Source organism: Fusarium solani, assembly GCF_023522795.1.
Source record: "Fusarium solani strain SB1 chromosome Unknown bctg00000008, whole genome shotgun sequence".
NCBI lineage: Eukaryota > Fungi > Ascomycota > Sordariomycetes > Hypocreales > Nectriaceae > Fusarium > Fusarium solani.
In genome coordinates this window covers 725,756-743,291 of record NW_027072148.1, presented here as the reverse complement: position 1 = coordinate 743,291, position 17,536 = coordinate 725,756, and the positions used below count along the sequence as shown (strand labels likewise).

Sequence of the window (17,536 nt, the reverse complement as noted above, 5' to 3'; positions counted from 1 at the left end):
GGTGCGTCGGCGTCGTCACGGCCTGTGGCTTGTGCATGATGAACAACCCGACCCCGACGCCACGTCTTCGCTGTAGTAGCCTCGTCCAACCCGACCTGACCTCAGTCCGGCCGCGTTCGGCTTCTACTTTGTATGCCAAATTCCCCCCGTTGGAGCGGCATCGTGGCCCTTTCTCCAACCTAGGTTCCCTCTGCTTGCATCTCGAGCGCCGTGATTGTTTGCGGCGACGCAATTCTTACACCGTCGCGCTGTCTTTGGTAGAGCCACGCGAGCAGACGCAACCATGGGCGCCAGCACGTCCGTGATCAAGGTGCGCCTCATCATGACCATGACACTCGGTCGCTAACGCAAACAGACGCTCGCCGTTCCCGCTGTCGTCTCGCTTATCCTATTCCTTCTTTCCACATACGTCTTGATTCCCCTCTGGCGCCGCTACGCCCGCTACAGTCAATACCTCCCCCTCGACTCCCTCTCGTCGCAGACCTTGTCCCTGCGCGATCGCATAACATCCCGCATCTCTGCCTGGCGCTCGAATCGCAATGCTCCATTTGCGTCCGATACTGGCTCCGAGGATGGCTTAGATGACGAGGACGGAGAGGAACTTGGCCACGTCGACGATGCTACCTGGCGTCAGATGGAGGCCGACACTCGCGCGGCACGGCCGGATAATACCAGACGATTGAGCAGAGAGTGAGTATTTTGATCGCATGCGTGGAATCACCATGCGAAGACATTCCATTGGGTTCAATGGCTCCATTTTGCATGTTTTGTTTGCGCTGTTGCTGACTGGAAACTTGTCATAGCCTCGAAGAAGGGTTCAGAGACGATAGCGATGAAGAGTCAGACCGGCTTGCTAGGAATAATGTTAGGTCTTGACGCTAGAGCATGATTCAAAACAACTATTCAAAGTACTCTTTCAGTCATGAATGACGGAGCCATCTAATGCTACACCATCAGAAAACCGATCCAACCGGCGATCATGAAATTAACGCTGAATTTTCCTCTACCTAACGCCCTATCATCATAACTTGTTATGCGACGCATGCTTCTCACTTGATACACATTCCGCTGTAATCATATCGCTGGGAAGCCAAAGCCCCAAATGCAACCACTTCCTCCAAACAACTCCTCCAGCTTAGAAGCTGGTGGCCCTTTTGGATCTTCTGGGCATGGGTTCGTCGTAGTCGACGGCCTTTTCCCCTCCTTTGCTCTTGTCTCCTTTTGAAGTCTGCTCTGCTTCCCCAACTTCGTCCAAGTCCTCGACCATCTTTTCTTTTACTTTTCCCTTGTCTCTTTTTTTGAACTTGATCCTTCTCACGACATCTTCCGGTTCTTTAACTGACCCCATCTCCTCCAGAGTTCTCCTTTCTCTCGCACTCTTTTCAAGCGCTTCAAGGTCTGGTAGTGTGGGGCTGCTTCGGCGGGGAGTTGATTGCTCGCTCTCCTTAAGCAATCCTGTTTGGTTGTGTCCAGGTTGGCTGTCCCCGGGTAAGTTGTTCGAAACGACGCCAGTTCGACGCGGGTGGTCTGGGATCTGGCTATCCTGGGCCTGGCTATCCTGTTCCTGGGTTCCTCGTGACTGGACTTCTTGAGGTCGGTCATCGCAGGGTTGATCGTCTTGACGCGGTTGTTTCTTAGTCCCGCCTCCTTGAGTTTGGCTGTTCCTTGAGGAAGTCCGGGTGCGGTGTTCCTGCGATCGTCTCGACTCTAGGAGCCATTGGTTGTAAAAGTCTCTGGCTCTGCTGTGTTCATGGGCCAGAAATGCCTTGTCGAGATTCTCCTCCTCCTTTCTCTGGCGTTTTTGGAAATACTTCATGCTGGCCTTGTGGAACGGCCTCTTCAAGAATGAAGACGACACGCTCCTCTCCAAGTGGCGTAGTCTTCTTTTTCTGTATTTTCCGATCCGCTGACAGATGGAATAGCCTTCGTCTGATAAGCAGAATTCGCAGAATTCTCTCAGGACAGGCGAGTTTTTAACAGTATTGATACGAATAGGACTGAAAGGTGTAGCGAGTGTTCTTTGTGGAATGCACGTATGTCCACACCTGTGTCGTAGGGGGATGCAATCGCCCCATGGGCAACACCGTCTTGGCTGCGTCTCTCCTGGCTGCGTCCCTTCATGCTTTAGAGCTTGCATGTAACGATTGAGGCATCGGTGACCAAATGCGTGGCCACAGGGGAGGTAGGCCTTGACCTCCATGCCCTCACCAAAGTCCTCAGCCTCTGTGTCCGGAGGAACCTTGATGTACAGTTTCCCGCAGAAAGCACAGCTATCGGACATAACCGCTGGAAAGCGTAGCTTTGGCGATCGGTTGTCCGGCTTGGCTTGTTCTCGTGGAGGCCGTCTTTCCTCAGATCGATGTTCGCCTTGTCTTGGTGAGGGCTGTATTTCCTCAGGCCTGGGCTCGCCTCTTTCTGGTGTAGACTGACTGTGCTGAGACCGGGGCTGCCCTCGTTCTTCGCCAATGGATGGCAACTCACTTGGAGGTATCGGGGACCCCAAGGTGGGACGCTCGGTGACGAAGCGGATACGTGGATCGACGGGAGTGTTCTCAGAAGAAGGCTAATCTTCTGGAATCTCATCTATTGAAAGTTCATCCGCTGGGGGCTCTTCTGCCGGAATTGCATCTTCTGGCGGTTCGTCTGGCGGTTCATTGTTCTCCAGCACATCGAGCTGTGAACGCAGTACGACGGGGGTGATTTCGCCTGTGTGGGTAGACTGCACTTCCTCCAGATCTGAAGGCGTTGGAGACGTCCCCGTCTCAGATTCGCCGACGTTGACCATTTGGTTAAAGAATTCAGCCTGCGAGACGGCAGGTTCTAAGTTTGCTTCCACAGCCATGGTTTTCTTGCGAGAAAAGAGTTTCATCATGACGGAGGGTCGCCGTTCCTCGTCAGCGACCTGCGGACCTGCCCTGTTAGGTTGCTTGCTGCAGGTGCAACCCATGATGACCTCGACAGTGACAAAGTGACGCAAACAAAGACAGCGAAAGACTGGAATTAATAATGTTGGTAGTATATCCTTTAATAAACCCTGCTCTTGATAAGTCTTGCCATCATTAAGAGGCCACAGCCCCAGTCCTGCAGATGCCCGCATCTTCTTCTCTATCTGTCTACATACTCTAAGCTTTCTCCCCATTAACCTTCTGCGCCCACCTCGGCACAATCTTTTCCTCTGGGAACCTCTTTGCAAACATGCCGAGCGCCTTGATGGTGAAGCTAAACTTGTAGTTGGGGTACGAGATCATGCACGACTTGTTAAACACACCCTCGATCGCCTCCTGCAGCCACTCCCCGTTGGGCTGCTGCCGGTCCATGATGAACTGGATTCCCTTCTTCAGGGGCTCCACATCGGGGTACTCTGCCTCGAAGAGGCCGATCAGGGCCCATGCGGTTTGTACGACGAGGGAACCTGAGGGGTGCTCGTGGTACTCCATGGTTTCACAGGCCTGCGTGTGTTAGTATATACGTGCAACTGACTCAGGGGGGGGGGTTACCTTATAGCTTTCTGACCACCCGCCGTCGGGTCTCTGCTTGGAGAGGAGAAAATCACATCCACGCTTTGCGTTGATCCCTGTGGCATATGTTTGTCCAACATGTGCCATGCTTTCAAGCGCAAACATGGAGGCGTAGGTGAAGCAGATGCCCCAACTTCCATACCAGCTGCCGTCAGGTCGCTGGTTGGTCTTGATCCACTCGGTTGCCTCTCGGATGACCTTGTTGATCTCATCGGTTCGGTAATCGGGCCAGTGCTCCTGGAACAGCGACAGGGCTGTCACGCAGGCTGTCGTGCACTCGGGGTAGTCATATTCGATCATGATTCTACCAAACACCTCGGCGGCGTTGAGCATCTCCATCCACTCCCCTCCTCTGCGCCTCTCGTATGACGACATGGCGCCCGTGTCTTGGTTCTGATACAGCAGCAGGGTGTCCACAGCGTCAAAGATGCGCTGGTCTTCAAGGACCTGGGGGAAGCCTTCTGTCTTTTGGAGCAGAATGATGGCCTTGAGAGCTTCCGAGATACAGTCGCTAACACCGTAGCCTTGGTCTCTGTTGCTAAATGGCCAGCCACCCTTGCGAGGCTGTCGGTAGCATATGTCTTGATCCACGCAGTTCTCCCGAATCTGCTGGCGCTCTAGATAATGAAGCGATTTCAGCAACATGGGCCTCCACCTCTCGTCATTATGAAGACCAGCTTCAAAGATGGCCTGGATCGTAAAGGCCGTATCCCAACATTGCACACCGTTGGTGCCGTTGGCGAGCATTCCTTCGTCCTTGACCCACAAGAACTCCTCGAGGCGCTCGACATGCCTCTTTACACTATACGCACCGGGACCATCGCGGACATAGCACATGACGGTATTCATGGCAGCGTTGACGGGAGCTAGGTCGGCATAATCCGTATTAGCATCCTCCATGTCAACCTGCTTGCTGACCCAAGCCTCCGCCTTGTCTTTGATGTAGTTGGGTCGGAGATATGGTTGCCAGATGTTGGCCAAGAACCAGTTGGCCGTGTTGAGCAGCCATGACTTTGGGTGGTAGTTGTCGACGGCAGTGATACTGTTTCGGTGCTTGGCCCAGTTGATGCTGGCATAATTCTCAGGGAACAGCTCCTGCTTCAACCCTCGAATCACATCGGTCTCTTCACAGCTCCACCTCCTGGAGTAGAGGTAACCCATGGGCAGAAACACCATGCGGATATGAATCCACCACCGCCATGGGGCAAACGGCACCCAGTCGGGGAGAAGCCAAAGCTCGGGAGGCACAGGGTTGACAATGTCCCAGTCCACCACGCCCAACACGGCGAGCCAGAATTTGGCCCAGTGTGGCGCATACAGGGTGCCTCCCAACTTGTGAAGTGTGCCCCTTGCCTTCACCATCATGGGGTCCTCAGGGTCCACGCCAATCAGTCGAAGAACCGTATAGTTCAGCGCCGTGCCAAACACGGTGCTTTCACCCTCAATATGTAAACCCCAACCGCCATCTTCGGGGTGTGCTCGTGCTGACAGGTAGTTCTTGATCTCGGTCGCATGCGCAGAGGGAATCGGCGTCTTGGTCACGTACCAAGCGATGACGATGCCGGGGAGGAGGAACATGGGACCGCCATACTCGCAACCCCAGTGACCGCTGGGAAGCTGAAGCTTTTCGAAGAACTCGAGGCCATTCGTCGCGGCGGCCAATGGGCTATCGGGCTTTGGCAACTCGGGGAGATCCTGCAGGAGGTCAGCATCAGCATCGACAGGGGAACCACGCTAGATCAAACTCAGGGGCGCACGTACCAGAGGTAGATTCAAGTACCACTTCTCAGCATAGCTCTGCGGCCACTCCTTTGCGGCTTCGTCGTCGGCCAGGTAGTGCCAGGTGTGGTTGCTGTCGTCGTCCTTGATCCTCCATCTCGTCTTGTCGGTCTTGGCCGCGATGCGCGGCTGCTTGGGGAATGCCTGGCCCTGTTTCACTTCCGGCTCCGAGTCGGCGGCGCGCTTACGCGACTTGACCTTGACGGCCGTGACGTCACTTCCAGTCACAATGGCCATCTTGAAGAGTGACAGGTGCGAACTTTAGGTCTGGCGATGCTCTCGAGGAGCAATTGAAGAGGCGGTGGAGGAGCATTAAATGAATTGGCCGGAGCATGTGCTTTTTCTCCTGTCGCTCTCGAGACGGAACCGGAGTCGCTGCAAACGTGCGCCCGCGGGACCCGGGTCCGGTACCTGCCGAGGACCCCAGATTTTTAGCGGTCAAGGCCCTGAAGCTGCTGCTGTTGAGCGCTAATTGTCCCCACTGACCTCTCAACGGCGTTCACTAGACCGCTGCACGTGGAAGTGAAACATCGCGTCTTTCATCTTCAAATTGCGGCTCTGCCTTTAACATTGTGAACGGCTTCATCACCATGGGCTTCTTGCTATGAGCGCAGTGTCAAGCGACAATGGACTTTTCAAGGCTCACCGCTCATCAATCTGCTACACCACAACTAACACACCACATCCAAGCCGACGAGGCCCAACGACTGACAGCAGCAGCAAACGATCACGACAATGCCGATACGAATACGACGGCGGGCGGACCTAACGTTGGGATTGTCGTGGCCCGCATCGAAAACATCCTGTCGCAAATCATTGACTCCGTCTCCGCCTGCCAAGAGCTGTCAATCGCTTTCACGCCGCGGAGGCCGGCGCGGAGCCGTGGTCAGCCTGACGAGGTCCGCTTCCCCGGCCGAAATCAGCAAGAGGCCGTCAAGTTTGGTAGGATGGCTTGCTATTTGTGACACTTCTGCTGAGACACTGTAGCACGCATCCTTCTTATTCTTCAGTTGTCACATGACGCTCTAGTGTCTGGGACAATTCTGACGAAGCGGTTCGTGGAACCCTTGTGCATGTCGTGGCGGTGGGCTGATAGCCTTGTTTTGAAGGCACATCTTTTACCAACATCAGGATCTGTTTGAGAGGCAGACCCAAGTTGATGACCTTGTGGACGACATTGCCTTTACTCTAGGCATTGGCCGCGCTGATTTGAACATTGTTCGTGCCGAGACATGGACGCTTGTTGTTTGATACTGATCCTGGCAGGTTGCAGCTTCGAAGGGTGTCTTGGCCGGTCCATTGACCATTCACCTTACCGATGGCACATCTCTGGATCCCTGTTCTGGCGACCTGGTAAGCATTGATGAGGTTTCAGTCATTGCTTAGTCCTTGACTGGTCCAGGGAGTTGCCATCCCGGCCATCCAGTCAGTCTCTGCAGTCCACCTCCACCATGTCAAGTGGTTTCTAGTCGTGGAAAAGGATGTAAGTGATACAAGGCCTGATTGGCGGGAAGACTAATAACTCAGGCCATCTTCCGATCATTGTGCTCGTCTCAATTCTGGAGAAACTCATTATTTGGCCCTGGTGTGCTCGTCACCGTAAGGCATACCTGGTCTCGTTTGTTAAGGCATCAACTCACGCATGATAGGCCAAAGGATACCCTGATCTGACCACCCGTTCATTCTTGAACTATATCAGTACGCGCCATCCTCAATTGCCAATACTGGCATTAGTAGATTACGACCCAGATGGTGTCCGAATTTTGAGATGCTACCGCCACGGATCCGATAGACTGAGCCACGAAGTTGACCTCGATACGCAAGCAATTCAGTGGCTGGGTATCAAATCCGACCAGTTGATTCAAGAGTGCGCCGACGCCAATTCTATAGACCCGCGTCTTTTCTACCAGAGTAGCCAGCCTACACAAGTGCCCATCACGTCTACCGCATGCCGCGAGCCCATATCGTATCTGGGTCTGAGGGAGCGAGGGGTGGCAGTTTCGGCTCTCAAAAAGCTAGGAAGCTTTTCGTCGAGTGACACTGAAACACTCGATGTGAGGCGAGAGCTCCAGGTCATGATCGCCCTTGGAGTCAAAGCTGAGATCGAGTGGCTTGATGAGTCTGGGGATCTATGTCAATGGCTGGACAACGAGATAGGCACTGCTCTGTCTTTGAGCCCTACCCTCTGATAATGGCACTCGGAGTATCACGAGAACAGGATCCAAACATCACTGGAGCTATGAGGCATTCACTTGGACGGGCATAATGGTTTAAGCGATCAGCTAAAGCATTCTTCATTCATATAACATCATTATCATCAACTATCATCAACTCCCATCAACCCCTTTGCCTCAAGCATTTACCGGCGTAATCTTGGCAACCTCCTTCAAGTCCCTGCTGCTGAAGCCGACGCTCAGGGTGAATTCTCCGCTGGGAATAAGCCACTCCTGCGAAATGATATCCCAGTAGCTGATATCCCGACGCATCAACTCAAATCCGACAGTCTGGCTCTGGCCGGGTGCCAGCCAGACCTTTTCGAAGCCTCTCAGCTGCTTAGGAGGAGTACCCTCGGGGGTGCTCTCGGGGAAGGTGACGTAGAGCTGGGGAATCGTTGCGCCGTTCAGGCTTCCGGTGTTGGTCACGGCAACGGACACGTTATACACGCCCTCCCAGAGAGCTGGGTTTCCACCGGGCTGGACGGGCTGGGCCTCGGGCTTGGAGGTGATGCCGTCAACCAGAGGCTCTGCCTGGATGTTGGACAGCTCAAATGTTGAGTACGACAATCCAAAGCCGAACTCGTAGCGAACAGAGATGTTATGGGCGTCGAAGTAACGGTAATCAATCTCGAGCTTCTCATCGAACCAAGACTGCCAGTCATATTGGCCAGACGTGTTCACACCGGTGGTGGGTGGGGCGTTGTAGTCACTGCCATTGTAGGCAATCGTATAAGGAAGTCTGCCAGAGGGGTTGACGTCTCCGTACAGCACATCGACGATCGAGTTGCCGGATTCCTGTCCCGGGTAGTGAGCTGCCAGGATGGCTGTGACGTTGGGGTGGTCAGCCCAGGGGAGGGTGTTGATGCCCGAAGAATGGGTCACGACGATGGTGTTATTGCACGACTTGGCGACGGACTCGACGACCTCGTTGCCCTGCCAGTCAGAGTCGAGATGCTCGCGGTCAACACCCTCCTCAGCCCAGGTCTTGAGGAAGACGAGGCAAACTTCAGGTGGCGTCGGGATCCAGAGGTCAGTGACGTTGGAGTTGATGATCAGAGTGTTATTCAGCCACTGCTGGACAATGGAACCGTCGTTCTTGGCACGAGCATTGATAGCAGCAAGAGGAGTGACGAGGTATGTGAGTCGGCCAGTTCCTGAACCTCCACCGGCGACGAGGGTTCCGTACTCAAAGTTCTTTTGGTTGAGGAAACCCTGCGTGTCTTCGCCTGCGTCGTTGCCAAACACAGCGATAGACTTGGGGGCCTTGAGGGGCAGGACGTTCTTCTCGTTCTTGAGGAGAACTGTGGCTTCGGCACCGTGTCTGCGGATGATCTCGCCGTGGTTTCCACGGACGTCACGGCTGCGCTCGCCGGTGAGGTTGTACTCACGGATCCAGGTGGATCGGGGAGAGAAGGTGTTGAGGTCGGCTGAGGATGGGTCAATGGTGGGGAAGTCTTGGTCTTGTCCAAGCCAGAAGTAGGGGGTCATGATGCGAAGAATCATATCATCAACACGCGCAACGTCGAGGGTTCCGTTGTTGACGGCGAGAGTGACGTTTCCACCAAACATTGAGCCCTTTCTGCGATCGCCAAAGCCAATACTGCCGGGCATGTCCATGTCAAGACCACTCTCGATGGAAGCGACACCAGCATGCGTGGCACCCCAGTCGGACATGACATAACCCTGGAAGCCGAGCTCCTCCTTCAGGATGCCGTTGAGGGTCTTTGAGTTTTGGCATCCGTAGGTGCCGTTGATACGATTGTACGAGCACATGAAGCTGGCGGCCTTAGCACGGACGGCGTTGGCAAAGGGCCAGAGGTAGATCTCGTGAAGGGTTCTGTCGTCAATGTTGGCAGAGACGGCGTCCTGAAGCACGTCGGTGACGGTGCCGTTGGGGTCCTTTGTGGGGTTTCGCATCGTCTCCTGCTCGTTGCCGATGTAGTGCTTTGCGGTGGCTTGCACGCCAGCGTCTTGGTGGCCTTGGATGGTCTTCTCCATGGCGACACCGGTCAGGTAGGGGTCTGGGGAGAAGCCTTCCCAGTTTCGTCCCGAGTATGCGGAACGTCCGAGGGGTCCGGCGACAGGTGAGAGGGCAACATGAGCACCCTTGGCCTTGAACTCCTTGCCCATGGCAAGACCACGCTCATACAAGATGGCCCTGTCCCAGGTAGAGGCTGCCGAGACACCGGCCGAGAAGACGCTGGCATAGTCGACTGTTCGGATAGCCAGAGGGCCATCCTGCAGACAGAGGCCGTTGAAGCCGAGACGGGGAATGGCCACGATGTTTCCGACACAGGGACCGGGCTGGCCCGTGACGAGATCCGACTTTTCCTCGAGGGTCAACTCAGACAGGAACTGTTGGGCTTTGGCAAAGGCAGTTTCCCAGCCGATGCCGGACACATTTGCTGGATGCGAGTTAGTCGAGTATTGTACCTCGAGAAGATAAACTCACGAGCTGGGACGGAAGGCGAGTGCCCGTATTGTCCAAGGATCACAGTGTCCTTGGGCTGGATATAACTGAAGGCGTCTTCTTCACGATCACGACCATCATACTGCTGAGCATTGGCGGTCGAGGCCAGAAGGCCTGTCAATAACAGAGAACAAAGGCTAGCCATTGTAGTTAAGTGAGGAGGCAATGGCGATCTGCGGTGCTGTTGTTCATTCTCCCAACTTCGAGATCCTCAACCACTTTATATACGGCAACTCGACCTTCATCGTCTCCCGACTTCATGAGCCGACACCAACTGATTCCACTCTCCATGCCATTTTCGATTCTCGTGATGGCTGCCCGAGTTCGGTCCTTTCATTTTCTTCAAGTTAGCTCGACATGCTCAATGCCCACAATCCGCATGTCCGTTCATATGACCTGCGGGGAGAGAGAAAAAATGATGCGGAGTAATGAACGGGTGGGCTCATTTGCATGATGGCATTCCCACTTTCGAGGTGATCGTCGGGGATATTAGCCAGACTTTCTCAGGCGTTTATCCGAGGTTTCCTCGTCGTGTGGTCCTATCGTGTATAGTTTCCCGAGGGCGGATGACTCGCGAGGTTTTTCACTTGGTGGTATGACGCCGTTGCAGGGACGGACCGTTGGGTAGAGTGATATCATGACAAACCGGGGAAGCAGATCACGGCTCCACCCGTGGGAAATACGGCCGCCATAGAACCGAGAAACCGGGCTTGCTCTCTGGGGGTGGATGAGGTATTCCGCATTCTCGTGATCTCCTGGTTGCACCCAAGTGCCGAGTGGATCTGGGGAGAGGCCGGGGGTGTTAGCTCAGTCCGGGAACTTCTCCGCACTTGTATTCGGCCCTGTTATGGGCTTCCAGTTTGTGGAGAGAGGGCTGGGGGGATTTATGCTTGCTAGTTAACCCTGTTTGGGGAACCTGTGCGCCGAGTTTCCGGAGGTTACTGTGGGATGATATTGACTGATGTGGTGATTCCGCTGGTGTGGTTGACCTCGGCAGTTTTAACTGGCGGTGACGATTTGTAATGCGGCAACGGCTCGAGTTGTGCATTTCCCTAACCGTCAAGCTTTTTTTTCTCCCTCTCTCGTCGGTTTAGATATCCTCATCTTGTTCATCGTCATGATTGAAGGGGCCGAGCCCGGTGAAAGTGACACTTTCATTGCTCTTGGGGAAGTGGATTGCAAGGATCGTTCGTGGGAGCTTCGAGACAGGCTCTCGTTCGTCTAGCCTAATCAACTTCGGAGCCATCGGTATTTTGATTGAGGGGTTAGTTGAAATTTTGTATCGCTAGTATCAATGGAGGGATGCTCATCCTCCCTTCCAATATCCCTGACCTGCTGTTTACACGGCCATAACTCCGTCGTCATGCCAAAGGGAGCCATTCTATCGGTCTTCCAAAGATGATCAAGCCTAACCTTCTCCTGCTTCGGCAGGGCTGTTATCGACCGAAGTTGCTTGCATGTAGCAACGCCCTCAGACAGAGCCATGCCCAGCCTCCCCTTCACTCACTGCGTTGAGTTGCAATCAATGGCCAAAATAGTCAACGCCGAGCCCCGATGAATCGATCCGATCTTTTCGGACTCGGCTGCTGTCGTCTTAATTCGCTCGAACCTATTAACACTGGCATATGTCAATACTTGCGTTCTTTGTTATTGTGGCTGATGGCTTCTTTTGGAAGCGTCGCCAAGTTCACAAGAGTCTGTGGAGCCAAAAACACCCATATTGATACAGATTCTTTTTTTTTCCAATGATAATGATTAATACAGATGAAAATAGGCAAAAACTGCTGGATGCGATGAGCACTCACAATTTCTTGGCAGTCTTATAATATTGGTACACAAAGCATCGTATGGTATGCCAAGCCACCTAGTGGCTTAGATAGAATCTCGGAAGTTGGCAGGCAAGCTGGCGATTTCGTTAAAGGAACAAAGGCAGGTAAAATCTCCTTGGTGAGACGTTATAATTCCTCGCCTCCCCAGCAGTGACTGAAATTTTATAGATCTTTAACAACCGCACGTGGGTCGAGGAAGAAGCAAGACACACCTGGGGATAGAGACATATCCACCATGACTTATTTTTTCCTAAGGGGAGAATAAAGCTAGATTAAATTAACATTTTAAAAGACTAATGTTTATATAAACTTAGAAATAAGTTTAGGGTGGGTTAATCCTTTTTATTTTAATTTTTTATTTATGCCTTAACCTATATCATCTAGTTGATAAACCAACGCACGCGTAATAATTAGCTACATCTCACCACCAGGCTTTATCGGACTATCTAGGCTAACTGCCATTGAAGCCTGCATGTTTTATACCTAATAAACACAGGCTGAGAGCGATTCAAGCAGTCGCTTCAGCACCCTGGCCGGGAAAAGCAGCATCTCAATGAGAAGAGTGACTGCTCCTCCGATGACAAACTCAGTCAATCGTTCTCCCTGACGAGCCGCAACGGCTCATCTAAAATCATTCGCTGATGTGGCTTTTCTGGTACGTGTTTTTGTGACCGAAAAACTGCTATCGTTAGGTTCTTTGCCCAGTATATCGGCTGAAAAGCATCCCTTACACTCTGCTTCTTGTTTAGTCGTCCGAGGGTAATTGCCAGTCTGTCCATATGAGCTATCTATATTACTAAGTTCTGTATGGAGCTACTGGTAGAGTGAAACAGTGTTGGCCATGTCTTTTGGACCCTCTCACAGGAAGGATGCGATATCCACCGCAGTAACCCACTGTTGGTCCCAGTCCCAATCGACGTTGACCGAGGTTGGTCCTTGCCTGATGTTGGTCTAGGATCTGGTCGTTGCCTGGTGGCTTTTCCCTCAACCAACCTCTTCCTTTTATTATTCCTCATGGCGACATCGATCGCTCAAGCAACCATCTCCAACTCCTGCCATCACCTACTTGCCATCCAGCATGACGAAAACTAGCAGCCCGCCTCCTGCTTTATTTCTCAGCCTTCCCAACGAGTTGGTCGGCTCTATTTCCCATCTACTGCCAAATAGTACCATAAAGAATCTCCGCCTCACCTGTCGCTTTTTTGCCGATAAAGCTCAGTTGCGTCTGCGTCGTGTCTTTATTTCCCCTAGTCTAGATAATCTCGGTGCTCTCCGCGGCATTGCCGACCACGACACGTTTCGATAAGGTATAGAGGAGATCATCTGGGATGATGCCACTTTGAAACCCATCCAAAGCGATGAAGGGTGGAATAGTTACGGTTGGGACCCGGACGCTGAAGATTCTGACGAAGAAGAAGAACCTGTGTCTCAGTGGTTCGTCCGACTTTGCAAAACCAGCATTACCCATCTCAAACAACGCATGGCGCGCCAAAATCGACCCGACACTGTTGCAAGATAGGAAGAGCTAGATAATGCTATGTCTTTCCGGGAATTAATTAAGCACTACTGAGTCCTTGTGCAATAACAATAGGATATATTGCAGATACGTGCTGACGAGGATGCCTTCCGGTATGCTCTGTAGCGTTTCCCTCGTCTGAAAAGGGTCACCGTCACACCAGGGGCCCATGGCTTTTTATTTGAGCCTCTGTATAAGGCCCTCGCTGGGGCACCCGATTTGGAGTATGTTGGTCTGCAATCCGACTATAAGGAATATAGCCCCCATTAAGGGGGCAGCATAGACGAGTTCGTTTCGCTCTTTAGTATGTTCCCCATCGACCATTGGGCAAAGCTTAGGCATTTTGGGTTATCCCGTATGTAGGTTGCCCAAGACGATCTTATCTCGTTTCTCGCAAAGCTTCCGTCCACGCTGCAGTTGGTTGAGCTTAGCTTTTTCGCCTTTCTTGAATAGCAAGGCAACTACTAGGGCCTCTTGAGCGATATCCGTGATAAGCTTGGTTGGAGGAACCGGTCTGTCGATGCGAGAGTCAAGATCCGCGTGCTGATAACGTTTAATTAATACAACCAAGCCAGGCGATATATTCGTCTTGATAAGGAGGTGCAAGACTATATTTACGGATCTAGACCTCCACCTTTTGGGCCTAGCGGCTATATTAGTTGCGGTACAGGCGTGCAGGAAGATAAGTTTAATCCACACTGGAAACGACCTTATGAGGACGCTAGAGTATTAAGGAGTCTTGGGTACTGACGAGTGGTCTTGACGAGTGGTCTTGACGAGTGGCGCGGATGAGCGGTTGTTCCTGAGGCTAGTTATTATCTGTTGACCGTTGAATTTTGAGAATACTAGAAATCCAATAGCCCCAGTGGAAGCCATACTTTGAAGAAATCCAATACTCTATGATGATTGTTGTTATTTGTGATGATATTTGACTGGTCGAGGAGACATTGCTGCAAACATGGAGCCATCTAGCCCGTAATGGGAAGAAGATGAGGATCCAGGTTGCATCCATGTTGCTTTATATTACCTGGAGAGTGGCAAGGAGGCCCGCAGCTGTTATCGGCTGGCGGAACGGAACACTCGGCTTACGGAAGAGCACGTGCTAGATCCGTAGAGGCAAGTGTAGGTAGAGCCTTTTGCAATGTCCAGGACTGCCACGTACTCTTAGCAAATCTGAAAGACCGTTGATCTTACCGCTCACTTTGACAACCGTCACTGTCACAATACTTCTTGTCAAGATGGCTAATGCAGAAACGAACGAGAAGACGTCATTCTCAACTTGGTCGCCCTTGAGTCAGGGAAGGAGTAATGCAAGAAGGCAGGCCGCCAATTCTGCTCCAGAAGTACATAACCAGGGTCTAGATAACCACTCGCGGAAATGACGGCCGACTAGACAATGCGACAGTAACCAGGGTCATTAGCCACGGTCATCACAGTCGAAGTAATCAAGGCCAAGGTAATCATGGTCCAAGTCATCAAGGTAAGGTGATCAAAATCGAAGTAGCAGCGGTTGAATCGACGTACGGCAACGGACGAGCACGAGCGTCGGTTGGTAGGATAGGGACTGAAATTCGGTCACCTGAGGGTATTGCTGCTCTCATTCTTAAGGAAGCCAAACGTGAGGCATTGGGACTTTGGATTTCCACCGGGAATTCAAGGAAAAGCCCAGGTTCCATCTCTGTGCGCCAACCTTGCGTCAGCTTATTGTAATTTACATGAACGTGAGTAGATTAGATTATGTAGACCCTGAAATGCCGAGTTCTTGGATGCTGATTCAATATTAATGTAGTTCAAGTGAATGGCTAACTCTACAACTCTGCAATTACAAGACAGATGCTTCTATACGTCTAGAAAACGCCATGTACGTGGGTAAACCTTGGTTGCAAGGTGTCTATCTGATTATTTTGTATGCTTGCCAATCAGGCTCCACGACCCATGAGCCTTAGACTCGGCAAAGCTTGCCGTTCTGAGTAGGGACGCCATCGATCTGGTTGGTAATGTACCACCGGTCACTGCCAACAGCCTGGAGAGCGTAGAAGAGGCCGGTAGGGTCGACGTCATCCTTGATAGATAGAAGACGGTTGTACTTGGCAGTGCCGTAGAAGGACTGCTTGAAGTCGGGCTCGGTGACATCCGACTCGGAGGCGTAGGCGCCGCTTCCGGGAGAGACGTCTCGCCAGGGCTTCATCCACTCGTTGGTGAGCTTCTTGCTCTCCTGGGCGATGTGGGACCAGGAGCTGCCCTCAGGCCAGTTGATAACTGAGATGGCGAACATAGCAGCGTTGCGCCAAGCAGGGTTGACGGCGTTATCTGGGAAAGGGCCGGGGCCGCCGGTGATACCAAAGCCGATGATCTGGCCGCCCTTGTCGGAGAGACCCTTGAGGGCGTCGAAGGTGGCGTTGAACTTGGCAGCGTCGACAAAGTTCTCCCTGGCATGAGGTTAGCAGCTATACGGCAGATGGCTTGTGAGATGGAACTTACTTGGGGAAGAGACGTCCGGCAGTCTTGGAAACGACTCCACCGACGAGCTCGCGAGGGAAGCCAGACTTCCAGGCAGGGTAATAGCTAGAGTGCTCAGACTTGGTGACCTGAGGAACAATACCAAGGTCCTTCCACTTCTGGAACAAAGGAGCAGCGAGGGCCTCGAGTTCAGCAAGAGTATAGCCAGGGGCGAACCAAGGAACCATGGAGAAGGCCAAGGTCTCCTCAGTGACGTGCCAGATGTTCCAATACTCATAGTTGCCCTTCTCGTTGTAGGTAGGAATCTGCTCCCAGAAGGCGCGGACAGCGAGCCAGAAGGTCTCGTGAGAGATGGTGTTGCTAGTGGCGAACGAGAAGGACATGACAGCGACCTTGGTCTTGGGGTGGGCCTTGACGGTGTAAGAGGTAACGACACCGAAGGTAGAACCACCACCGCCACGGAGAGCCCAGAAGAGGTCAGTGTTCTCCTTGTCACTAGCAGTAATGAAGCGACCGTCAGGGGTAACGACATCAATGCTCAGGACCTATAACAGGATGAGTAAATATATCACCAACCAAATTCAGTATCACATACCTGGTCAGCAGCCATGCCATGGACATTGTTCATAGGAGAGTGACCACCACCGGCAAGGTAACCACCGGCATAGCCAACAGACATACCCTCACCACCAACAGCAGTGACGCCGTACTTCTCAGCGGCCTCATAGAGCTCGAAGCCGACAACACCAGCACCGACCTTCAGGGCAGGGCCAGACCAAGAGCCGGCCTTGAAGGAGCGGAAGTACTGAATGCTCTTGAAACGATGGGTCCAGATGGAGAGGGCACCAGCACCGACAGAGCGACCATTGAAATCATGACCGGTATTCTTGACGACAAGACGCAGGTTCAGGGTGCGGGCAAAGTTGATAGCAAGCTGGATATGGGCGACATTGCGTGCATCGATGACATACGAGGGGAAGCCACCAAGGGTGCAGTCACCGGTGGGGTTCTCACTAGGCATGCAAGTCATGCCCTGGTAGAGAGGCGACATGACCGAGGTAGGGTCGGCTTCGCTGTATGCATATTAGATGTATGTTTGCGGCGCTGTGAGGAAGTGCCGACTTACTGAAGAGAGGAGTTGGTCCACTGGTCAATGATCTGGACACAGCGGGCATCATCGACAGCACCGAACTCATCGTAGCAAGCAGCTCCAATGGGGACGGTCTTGATGATGGCGCCGCCAGTGACGAGGTCAAGGACGTTCCAGATGATGGTGCCAGGCCAGAGAAGGTCACCAGGGAAGGTCTTGCACTTGGGCAGACCAGCCTGAAGACCTCGCTTCTGATTCTGGGTGGTGTCGTCAAAGTACAGGACAGAGACGTTGGTCAGCTGGAGGTCGGTCAGGTTGGAGAGGATCGAGTCCGTGAGCTGGACCTTTTCCTCGGGGAGGTAGTCTCCAGCCACGACCTCGCTAGCCTCATCGACATTGTCAGAGTTGGCAGCTGAAAGTTTGTGTCAGACTAGGAAACTTGAACAAGAGTGACATGTGCAAACGTACCTGTCTGCTCGCCATCGACGACGATGGTCTGGGCTGCCACGTGGTGGAAGACCCAGGAGGCGACGAGACCGCCCAACACGCGCCGATTGAGTTGCATTGTGAGGCTTGGTTTCTGTCCAAAAGAGGCAGGATCAACTGAAAAGAGGAGAAACGAGAGGAAAAGTGACAGAAAAAGAGAGGCGCCCTCGGG

The 17,536-nt window shown here is 52.8% G+C and overlaps 7 protein-coding genes across 7 annotated transcripts; 2 read left to right on the top strand and 5 right to left on the bottom strand.

Moving 5' to 3' along the window:
- Positions 1-283: 283 nt before the first annotated feature.
- Positions 284-694, top strand: MRS44_012271 (uncharacterized protein; the record flags this gene model as incomplete). The annotated part of the gene is made up of 2 exons (XM_046269533.2): positions 284-310; positions 356-694. The coding sequence occupies 2 exons, from the start codon at positions 284-286 to the stop codon at positions 692-694; spliced, it is 366 nt and encodes a 121-aa protein (XP_046133278.2).
- A 441-nt stretch (positions 695-1,135) lies between these two features.
- Positions 1,136-1,816, bottom strand: MRS44_012270 (uncharacterized protein; the record flags this gene model as incomplete). Its single annotated transcript, XM_065618744.1, has 1 exon — positions 1,136-1,816. One exon carries the CDS (start codon positions 1,814-1,816, stop codon positions 1,136-1,138), a length of 681 nt encoding a protein of 226 aa, XP_065474816.1.
- A 747-nt stretch (positions 1,817-2,563) lies between these two features.
- MRS44_012269 (uncharacterized protein) lies at positions 2,564-2,947 on the bottom strand (the record flags this gene model as incomplete). Its single annotated transcript, XM_046279471.2, has 1 exon — positions 2,564-2,947. One exon carries the CDS (start codon positions 2,945-2,947, stop codon positions 2,564-2,566), a length of 384 nt encoding a protein of 127 aa, XP_046133279.2.
- A 175-nt stretch (positions 2,948-3,122) lies between these two features.
- Positions 3,123-5,534, bottom strand: MRS44_012268 (uncharacterized protein; the record flags this gene model as incomplete). Its single annotated transcript, XM_046276190.2, has 3 exons — positions 3,123-3,449; positions 3,498-5,213; positions 5,280-5,534. The coding sequence occupies 3 exons, from the start codon at positions 5,532-5,534 to the stop codon at positions 3,123-3,125; spliced, it is 2,298 nt and encodes a 765-aa protein (XP_046133280.1).
- Positions 5,535-5,923: 389 nt separating this feature from the next.
- Positions 5,924-7,486, top strand: MRS44_012267 (uncharacterized protein; the record flags this gene model as incomplete). The annotated part of the gene is made up of 7 exons (XM_065618743.1): positions 5,924-6,239; positions 6,285-6,351; positions 6,407-6,515; positions 6,564-6,650; positions 6,700-6,780; positions 6,947-6,995; positions 7,035-7,486. The coding sequence occupies 7 exons, from the start codon at positions 5,924-5,926 to the stop codon at positions 7,484-7,486; spliced, it is 1,161 nt and encodes a 386-aa protein (XP_065474815.1).
- Positions 7,487-7,648: 162 nt separating this feature from the next.
- Positions 7,649-10,128, bottom strand: MRS44_012266 (uncharacterized protein; the record flags this gene model as incomplete). The annotated part of the gene is made up of 2 exons (XM_046269534.2): positions 7,649-9,918; positions 9,966-10,128. The coding sequence occupies 2 exons, from the start codon at positions 10,126-10,128 to the stop codon at positions 7,649-7,651; spliced, it is 2,433 nt and encodes an 810-aa protein (XP_046133282.1).
- Positions 10,129-15,270: 5,142 nt separating this feature from the next.
- MRS44_012265 (uncharacterized protein) lies at positions 15,271-17,443 on the bottom strand (the record flags this gene model as incomplete). The annotated part of the gene is made up of 5 exons (XM_046269535.2): positions 15,271-15,757; positions 15,810-16,333; positions 16,384-16,861; positions 16,915-17,290; positions 17,347-17,443. The coding sequence occupies 5 exons, from the start codon at positions 17,441-17,443 to the stop codon at positions 15,271-15,273; spliced, it is 1,962 nt and encodes a 653-aa protein (XP_046133283.2).
- Between the last annotated feature and the right edge of the window lie 93 nt (positions 17,444-17,536).